Source organism: Typha latifolia, chromosome 10, assembly GCF_019914945.1.
Source record: "Typha latifolia isolate L0001 chromosome 10, TyphaL0001v2, whole genome shotgun sequence".
In the NCBI taxonomy this organism is placed as follows: Eukaryota; Viridiplantae; Streptophyta; class Magnoliopsida; order Poales; family Typhaceae; genus Typha; species Typha latifolia.
In genome coordinates this window covers 6,625,777-6,636,106 of record NC_133095.1, presented here as the reverse complement: position 1 = coordinate 6,636,106, position 10,330 = coordinate 6,625,777, and the positions used below count along the sequence as shown (strand labels likewise).

Here is a 10,330-nt window from a genome sequence, read left to right as displayed (position 1 = left end):
GTCTCGAGCCTAGTGGAGGCATGATGATTGGCTTGCGAGGTTGGGATGATGGAGCATGTGATGGCATGAACACTAGGTCAGAGTGGCTGTAATAAGCATCGAGCCTGCACGCAAGATCTATGCCAATAGCTCTGTCGCTCGTTCTCCGACCTCCCTTAATGCCCTAGTCTCCCTCAACATGTGTATAATCATCTGGTTAATCATGGCAACCTTCTCGACAAGGTTGCTGAGTTGGACATAAATTGAAGCGGCTCGATGTTGGTGTTCTCTTCCAAGTTTGTTCTCAGCGCTGCGGCTACGGAAGTCTCTATTGTCCTTAGGTTGGGTTTCTCTACTGCTGCCACACTGACATGGCCCTGGTAGTTGTCATGAAGATGGAAGTGCATCGAGGACAACCTGACTCTGATACTAAAACATATATGATTAGAAGTTGGGTAGAGAATGGCGGTGTGATCTACCCGTGGGATAGTATTGGTAGTTGCAGTTAGCTAGTAATGGAGATGGTTTATGGATGAAAATGAAGTGGCAATGGTGATAATAAGGTAACTGCTGAAAGAAGGTTGGTCGGCCCTAAGGGACTGGGGAATGACCGAACGCGAAGGCTAGAGGACGGCGATGCTAGGTTAATCGTGGGAGGAGGGAGTTAGGGTTGAGAGAGATAGAGAGATAGCTAGATAGTAGAGCAAGAGATAATTTTTTAATTCGATAATGAAAGCCAGTGGCTAACCCAACTTGAATTAATCAAATAGCAATAAGTAATTAACTAAAACATAAGGACTAAAGTGCAAATACAATAAGCAAATGCAAAAAAGATAAAGGATAACTAAGGATGGAATCCCATCTAGTCTATTGTAAGACAGTTTGGTCTTGTATCAACTTGCTTCCTCACATTGACCATGTGATCAATATTTTAGTCATAGTGAACAAGTTAACGTGAGTTTAGATCACAATCATCAATATGATGGTAATCTTGATTCATCAGCGGAGTATTGCGCAAACATCTATATGATTGTGAATATTTGTACTTCCATCACCATGATTAAGTCTATTAGATAGAGTTTCACTATGTACCGCCCATGCTCTTATTCATCATACATGCCTCTAAATTATAATTAGAGAGGGCATCTCAAACATTAAGAGAATTAAACAGCTAACTGATATTAGATGCCTCTTACGGAATATGCTGTACCTATTATGCTAAATGGAACGAAATCTCATCACATTGTTATTACTTTCATATATTTCTTGATTTTGTCCCGAATTGGAACTTATGATTTGTAAATTGAAATTCATTCGATTATGCTCTGATATTAAGTTAGCATAGAAGATAGGGGACAAATAATTCTCTTCAATAATAAGATTAAAATATATGTATGTCATCTCACTAACTGAAGAGTTTAACGTCTCATTAAAACTTACATTTGGAATCGCTTTAAGTCAAGACTCACCTCAAAGCTCTCATAATATAAGCAAGAAATGAACTTCATTTAATAAGAATAGCATTGTCCCTGACATAATATTCTAATATATATCTATAGGATCATGTTACCAATCCAAAACAAACTCTACAAATAAATTCGACTAGGAATTGAAAAATAAATTTTATTAGGTCTTGAAAAAAAAAATCCAAACCTAACTCGAAAAAATAAATCGGAATCCAACTGGGAAATGTGCTGCATCACATGGATGAGATAGCTAAAGAAGAACTAGCAGAGGGAATGGTAGTTGAGCTTAATAAACCTTTTAATTGAACTTGACGAGCGCAATAAAGAAAAGCGCCGCGCTCTTCATTTGCCATTTGGGAGTTCAAACTTGAAGTCAAGTTTAAGCTTGCCTAGAGTTCCACAATCGTTACCCATGTTTACTGCCCTCTTCAGTATGATTGCCTTTTGAGAGTTTAAGCATGATTACAGACCAAAAAGAGATTAATCGTTAAAAGCTTATTCTCTGACAGAGGAGAGGAAAGTCTGAGTATTGTGGAAGATCATAAGAGTGGCGAAAGAAATACAATGTGTGGCAAGAGGAGTAGGGAAGAAGAAGAGGGAAAAAGAGAGAAAATAAAATTAAGACGGGGATAGGTCACTCGGAATGCTCTTGCCAGCAGAGGTATCTCAGTTCCTTCGATTTATTGTCTTAATTTGTAACGAGCATCAGGAGTCGGTCAGGCATCTTTTCTGCATTGCTCTTTTTGTTCAGCTTTTTCGATGTTCCCTTGCAGCTAAGTTGAATGTTCCCCTCTACTCCTTTGGTTCAAGATTATTAGTGTTGCTGGAGGAATCAACGTATTGGTTCAAGTATTAATCGACGTGATAGGTTTGATATCTTTATTTTGGTGACTTATAAACACATATAGAAAATCTTTCGCTGGTCCGCTACAACCAAATATGATTTTGCGGCAGATCTAACGTTTGTTTGGCATAAAATGACAGTCATTTTATCCTTCTTTAAGTGCAAAACTAATCTTTCTTCTCTCAACTCTCTGTTAGATCTTTAAATTGTTTTCCTTCTTTTTTTGTGTCTTGATCAGGGTTTAGGAGGGAGCTCTAAATTACCTATAACTAATTATGAGTCTGAGTTAAATTAAGCTCTAAAGTAGTTGTTTATTTTGGTCCTTTTCTTACTAGGCTTGACCTAACTCAAATAGATTCGGTGTACATCTTAAATTCCAAATAAAATAAGAAATTTGTTAATCAATCATGACATGAGCAATTACATTCTACGTATCTCAATTACCATTCAGGTTAGTATTATTTATCCAAATGATATTATAAATTGAGTTAGCACATCCTCGTATTATTGTTATCACTTTTTTTGGGTTAAATATATTTTTACATAGCATACTTATATCCAAAATTACTTTACAACCGTCTTATACTTAAAAAATTCTCAAATCAGTCTATGTACTTATAATTAAAATAAAAAATTAGTATATCTATTAAATTTAACTAAATGATACCAAAATGATCAAAATATCTTCATCATGTTTGTTGTTATGAACTAAGGTGGTTTATTTAATGTGAGGGCAATTTGGTGGTGGAATTAATGGAGACAATGTGATGTACATGATGGGAGCGGAAGAGATAATAGTGATGATGATGACGTGGGGGTAGATATGTGATTTAGAAAAAAAAGAAGGGGAAGAAGATGATAGGCTCTAAAAAAGAAGTGGGATCGACGGATGAAGAGGGAGGAGCTAGCCAGTGACTAGGGTTTAGAGGGATGGAGGAAGATGGCCGGCCTACTAGGCTAGGGCGATCGACAATAGATAATGAAGGGAATGGCGTCAACTTGACGGCCTTGGAACAAAGGAGAAGGTTAAGAGAGATGAGATAGGAGATGATAGAAATGTCAATATTCTTTCTTAATACCAAAATGACTTCTTTCAATATATTTAGAGGCTAACTAAAATTTAAAATAATTAAAATTAACTCTAACACAATGATCTTAGTGTTGAGCATTCAAATGCCATTGGGTTAACGTTCGAACGCCGTCGGACAAACTGCATTCTCAAGTTCTGGTGTTCGAACAATGAGCGGTAGCCGTTCAAACAATGAGAGGTAGTCGTTTGAATGCTAAAACCTAAGGGCAGTTAATATATTTTGGCACACGTTGGACTGTTGTTGTTTGAACACCGAAACTATAGAGTACTTATTCTTTGATAGGGCTGTGGCATTCAAATGCCGGATGGCAATCATTCAAACACCAAATTTTAAGAACGCTTATTCTTCGATAGGACTGTGATACTTGAACGTTAGGTTACCATCGTTCGAATACTATAGCCTTAAATTGCAGGAGTTGAAAACAAAATCTCAATGATAACCTAATTCGACCTAGTAAACCCAAATGTTCCTTGTGGAGTGACCTAATCAGGTTGGACCACATCATTTGCCACATAAGATATGCAAGTTTTTAAGATAATACCGCTAAATAACTGAAATAGATTTGATGCTCAATTAAATTTGACAGAAAAACTAAAATAATACCACTACATAACCAAAATAAAAATATGGTGCTTAATTAATTTTGATAGAAAAATTTATGATCACACTTTATAAAAAGATTGATTGAAACTTTTTAAAATATAAAAAAAATAATTTTAGACATAAGTATATTTTACAGTAAATATATTTATTATTATTATTATTATTTTGAAATAGGGCGGCGTTACCCTCCTCTTCGTACGGTATAGGCTTGATCTCTCACATCAATAATGGGTTCGTATGCAGATTGCGCAAGAAAAGTCCCGCATGCTTGCTCCTACGGAAGAAATTAATAAAGAGAGACGTTCTGATCGGTATCGTTCAACTTCTAGTAGTTCTAAATTGGTTTTCATCCAATAATGCGCTAGCTCAACCAAACTCGTTATTCCGTCCTCTCTCTTATGTACATAATAAGGTCACTTGTTCCCAGTCCCCACATAGGTCCAACAACGCAACAACAATGATTGACCCCCCCTTCTTCAAAAGTAGTAGCTGCCGTTGCTATCTCTCTCTCTCTCTCTACCGACCGGAAACTTAATTGCACGTACCTCCTCCCAAAAGTCCATGGAATCTTGTCCCTGCTAATTCCACAACCAATGCAAAGAAAAAGGCAGCTCCGATCCTTTAAACCAAGATATAATCAACTATATACAACAAAGAAATAAGGACAAACGAAGAAGAGGCAGCGTTAATATTCATCATGCGACAAATAAAGAAGATACCAATTAATTAATCTTTCAAACTACTCTTAACAATGGATGCGTTCTTTATCTTCTTCCTCGTTGTCGGGGTTCGACTGCCACGCGGAGGCCGTGAGCAAGGAGAGGTCCTTCCACCCGAGCTTGAGGCATCCGGCCTCCTCAGCCAAGGTGTACCCCTTCCAAGGGAACATCCCCAGGAGAAGATTCGCCTGTGCGGCGGCGCTCCCGGCGAGCGACACGGGCCGGAACCCGGCGCGCTGCAGCTCATCCCCCCACCGCCCGACCTTTAGCTCCCCGGTCCGCTTCGGCCCGCCGATCGCCACTATGTTCCTTATCTCCGCTGCCAGCAGCTGCCGCTCCACCGCGTGCCGCTCTGTGCTCTCGATGTCGACCCCGTCGCCGAGCGCGTCGAAGAGAGCCGAATAGTAGTGCAGCGCCTCCACGAACCGCCCCAAGAAATCTCCCCCGTGCCCCAAATCCTGCTCTACGATCGTGATCAGCTTCGGCCGGAGAATCTTAAGCAACCTAATGGTGGCGTGATCCGATCCAGTGACGTCGTACAAGCAATGGTGCATCCAATGGACGACGGTGACCTCTCCGACGTTGCGGACAGCGAACTCGCTATGATCCGTCACGTGCCCGATCTGGCCTTCTATAGGGTGGAAATCGAACGGGAGCCCGAGAGCCGCCGCGAAGTCGGAGAGCCTTCGCCCGGTGGCTTCAAGAAGCTCGAGGGATGACCCGAGCCCGGTGATGCGGAGGGATCGGAGCTTGGAAGGCCGAGAAGCGAGGATTTGGAACAGCCCGGGCCATTGGAGCCCCTGCATGATGTCGAGGTCGATGACATGGACGCGGTCCTCGCCTTCCAAGGCTTGGAAGATGGCCTGGTTGGCGGTGAAGTGGGAGAACTTGACGAGGGGCGAGAGAGCGTTGTAGGATTGAAACGCTTGGAAGATGCGGTGGTTTTGGATGGTCGTCAATGGCTTGAGAGTTAGTGGGGTGTACGCGCCAAGGTAGGAGCTCAGGATCCTCGCGTTAAGCGCGTCGCCGAAGTAGGCGGCAACGCGTTCCGGCGAGGAGCCGAAGGGGGAGGCAAGCTCGGAGATCTCCGGGAGGAGGTCACGTGCTTCGGCGAGGTGGTCGGCGGCCACTGCCTCCGCGCACTGTAGGAGGAGGCCCAAGAGGCGGAGGACGCGGGATTCTGTCTCGTCGGAAGCGGTATGCCCACTGGAGTGGTGGTGGTGGTGCTTCTTGTGGACGCGGTCATCCTCGTCGTCAGCAGCGGCGGCGGTGGTGGAGGAAGAAGGGGCGTCGCGGGTGGAGCGCTTGGGTCTCATGGAAGATGGAGGAGTCGGGTCGGAGGAGGTGGTGCCATTGATAGGAGACTTGGGGAGGAGGCTTTGGAGCATTATGGGAAAAGGAAGAGGTGGGTATTTTGGGAAGAGATGGAAAGAGAGAGTGATGGAGGGGGGAGTATTATGGGAAGAAAAGGAACGGGAGGAGGAGGAGAAGAGAGACAGATTGGGTTCGGGCCTTCGGGGGATGCGGAAAGGGATAAGAAGGTGTTGCTGTTATCGTCAGACGCCGTTAGCGTCAGTTGGCAGCCTCCTGTTTGTCGCTTTGCTGTAGTATTATTGTTTCTGGCAATTTTGCAAATAGCCGCCTATGATCTAATTAAGTAAATTTATGGTTTTAATCCTTCGTTGAATTATTTGCAATTGACTCCCTTTCTATAGTACATAATACTCCTTAGGATAAGGTTGCAAGGAGCATTTAAATCTAGGCTGGAATTTGATAGCGCTCGTTCTTTTTTAAGAATATAGTTTATCTCTTTGATTAAGCTGAAACTTTATCTTTTCGACCTTTCATTTCTGTCTTTTAATCTCATTATCGTCCTGCCATGTATGAAACTGTCTCGATGATGGTACTTTTGATATGAAAAAGATAGAAATCCAATCTTTTGTTTCACAACTACTAGAAAGAAAAGGTGAAAGATTTTTTTCGTAAAAATTGTTTCATAAATTCTTTTCGTAAAAATTGTTTCATAAATTTTTTTCGTAATATTGTTTTACTAAAATTCTTCTTACTTATCCATGTTGAAAGTTGCAATATTTTTTAAAAGAAAATAAGAGCGAATAAGAAGGGCAAAATTTTTACAAGTTCTGACTGTTTTAAAGTAAAGTTACATCAACCCTTAGTTTTGGACGAAAATATCAACGGCTGCATATGGGTTAGAATTAGAACACAGAATAAAAGTTTAGGAGAATATTTTATGTTTTAGCCTAACCACAAGATAAAATTATCTTGATGTCTTGCTTAACCTAAAGATACCCTTTTATCTTTTATTAAAAATGAGAGCTTGATTTTTGAATAAAATGTAGGATTTGAACTACAAATTTTGTTATTACTAATTCCGTATAGGATTTCATTCATTTATTTTTTGTCATTATTCTTGTCCTGTAGTTGCTGCATAGTTTAAGAAACAAGAGATGGGAAGGCGATTGATTGTCTTAATTACTAATTAGATTATATAAAATTGGATTAACTTAATAGAATCAGGTTAGGCCGGTAGAAGTTTCAAGTCAATAATTTTATCGGGTGTGACCAGCAGATTTTTTGGCAGTTTGTCTGGAAGAGCAGAATTTCATCAAAGCACTCCGCGAAGGATAGTCATTGGGTGGTTTGAGTTGAGGTATGAGATAAAAAGATCTTCTGATTAGATGGCGTGTAGGGTGAGCTTTTTGTACATGCTAATAGAACTTGTACAATTAGGTGGCTAATAGAGTGAGCTTGAGCTGTCCCTTAATTTTTAGTTTTTTTTTTCATGAATATTCTTCTAAAATCTCTTATTTTTCTATTTATATCAGAGTGAAAATTGGTCGATTATTCAGTTTCATATCCGAGTGTTGTTGGATATGAGATGAGATTTTTCTTTCCATTTTGATAACCGACTTTGTATCTGGATAGTCTATAATACAAAACAAATTTGAATCAATTCATGATGTGTGGCTGACCTGTCATGATTAGATGTGATCGGCCACACTGTTGGTCTCCCCTCCTCCCCCTTCTCTCTCTCATATATATATATATATATATATATATAGAGAGAGAGAGAGAGAAGAATGTGTGTGTAATAACCCGAGATTAAAAAAAATAGTTAAATTAAATTAGCTGGGCATGACGCGACCGGCCATGCTGTGGCCGACCTCTTGCCCAGCATGCCTTGCATGCAAGGGCCTGAGTGGAGGTACCACGCACCTCCACCGAAGCCTCCCTACTTGGCGTCACGACAACACGTGGAGGTGGGACTAAGCCCACCAGCAACTTCGCCCCGCCACGCAACCCACCCCCGATCTCTCTCTCTTTCTCTCTCTCTCTCTCTATAATTTTCTCTTTTCTTCTCCTCTCATTCTCTCGGCCTCTCTCTCTCTCTCTCTCTCTCTCTCTCTCTCTCCCCCTCTAGTCCCACAGTGAACTCCAAGCATCGGGAAGAGCCATCGTCGACCCTCCCACCTATTGGTGAGTCTCTCTCTCTCTCTTCTTCCTTATTTTCTTTTCTCTCTCTCTCTCTTTAGCTCTTTCTCTCCCACTATTTCTTCTCGGGGCCGTCGGCAAGAGGCCGACCGCTGAGTGGCCACTAGTGACCGTTCCCCTCCCTTGCGGCTCGGTCCCCCCTCCCCCTTTATTCTTCTTCTTCCTCTTCTTCTCCTCCTTTTCTTCTTCTCTCGAGTTACCTTGGTTGCAGTGGTGCTACGCTTGACCCAGCACCTTGCAGTAGGTGTGCTTGGGTGCTGCGCTTGGCCCAGGGCTCGCAAGGCTGTGGCGCTCGGCTCGGCCCAACGCTCGCAAGGCTTTGGCGCTGGACTCGGCCCAGCACCCTAAGGCATTGAGGTGCTAGGCTGAGCCCAACGTTGTGTATAATATATTTCTTAAATTATTTAAATTATGTTATTAGTTATTTAATTATTATAGTTAATCTAAAGTATTTAATTTCTATGAATTAAATCTAATTATGTTATGATTAGTAAATAAATCTAATTATACAGGATTAGCAAAATACATGCAATATAATTTACTATATGAATCCTAGCTAGGTATAGTAATTATTAGAGTAATGTACATATATTCATATGTAATTACTTGCATTAATTACTTACAATAATATATTAATTTACTAGTATATCTTCTATTTCACCTTAGATCAACTCATAACCTTAACTTTGCAATTCATTAAAAGATCAAATTTTCACAAACTATAATGGAATTAATCATGAAACTTATGTAACTAATCACATGGGTGTACTCTAGACTCCTCTGGTAGCTCAAGCTTGTAGGCGATTGGTCCAACACGCTCACAAACTCGAAATGGACCAAAAAATTTAAATGTCAAATTCTGGTTCTGAATAGGGCATAAGGTGATTTGACAATAGGGCTGAGGTTGTACAAATATCATGTCGCCCACACTAAACTACTTCTCGCGATGATGCTGATCATATATTTGTTTCATCCAATTTTGGGCTGCTCTCATATGCACTTGCAACCTCCTAAGAGTAGCATCACGATCCATCAATGTCATATCAACCTAAGTCCGTTCTGGTGAAGCCGTCAAATCATACCCCGTAACGCTGGTACCGCCCGTTCGTATACTACCTCGAATAGGGTCATGCCAGTGCTGCTGTGATGAGAAGTGTTATTCGACCACTCAACCCATGGAAGATACTCCAACCAGTGTTTAAGACGATCACTGATGAAACACTAAAGGTATTGCTCAATTATCTAATTAACAACCTTCGTTTGCCCATCGGTTTGCGAGTGGTATGCCGAGCTCAAGTTTAGTTTTGTGCCATGCAACCTGAATTATGCAGTCCAAAACTCGCTGATAAATATACGATCATGATCCAAAATAATTGAGCGTGGCATTCCATGAAGTTTTTGGATGGAACGTTCGGCTACCGATTTGGCAAAAAAAAGGGTGCACTAAGGGAGAAATGAGCGTATTTACTCAATTTGTCCACCACCACAAAGACGACCGAATATCCACATAACAATGGTAATACCTCTATGAAATCCATAGAGATGTTCTCCTAAACACGATCCGGTACCGGCAAGGGTTGTAGAAGTCTAGCCGGCTTCAAGGTCTCCGTCTTCGCTCATTGACATGTCTTACATGCCCTCATGTGTGCCTTGACGTCCTTCTTCGTCCTGACCTAGTTACAGCTGTAAGATAGCCTCTTGTAAGTCCTTAGAACACCTTCAGGACCCACCTCCGGAGTGTTGTGGAAGTGTTCCAGTAGTTTGGATTGCAACGATGCATCCATGGGCACTCGGATGCACCCGTGGTCAAGTAATAACCCCTCTCTGTCCTCCATCTCGGAATGGTTCTCTGGATCAGCTCTAATCTCCTACAATAACCCCCTTATGCATGGGTCAGCAGCACTTGCGCTCCTCAACTCCTCGAGGAAGGGAAAAGAAGGCATGGAAAGAGCCACCAATTCAGCTCCAATCGGCTGGCGTGAAGGAGCATCAGCCGCTCGATTCTTCATTCCTTTTTTGTATTGCATCTCATAGTCATACCTCAAAAGTTTTGTCACCCGTCGCTGCTGTGCTAGTGTGTGTATCCGCTGACTCATAAAATATGACAAACTCCTC

General features: G+C 41.6%; 1 protein-coding gene across 1 annotated transcript; it reads right to left on the bottom strand.

Annotated features, from left to right (window-relative positions):
* Nucleotides 1-4,577: 4,577 nt before the first annotated feature.
* Nucleotides 4,578-6,490, bottom strand: LOC140796977 (scarecrow-like protein 23). Its single transcript, XM_073150209.1, has one exon. It carries the CDS (start codon nucleotides 6,088-6,090, stop codon nucleotides 4,729-4,731), a length of 1,362 nt encoding a protein of 453 aa, XP_073006310.1. The 5' UTR covers nucleotides 6,091-6,490; the 3' UTR covers nucleotides 4,578-4,728.
* Between the last annotated feature and the right edge of the window lie 3,840 nt (nucleotides 6,491-10,330).

Coding starts and splice junctions, on each gene's coding strand:
- LOC140796977 (XM_073150209.1), bottom strand. CDS start 6,090: ATGCTCCAAAGCCTCCTCCCCAAGTCTCCTATCAATGGCACCACCTCC.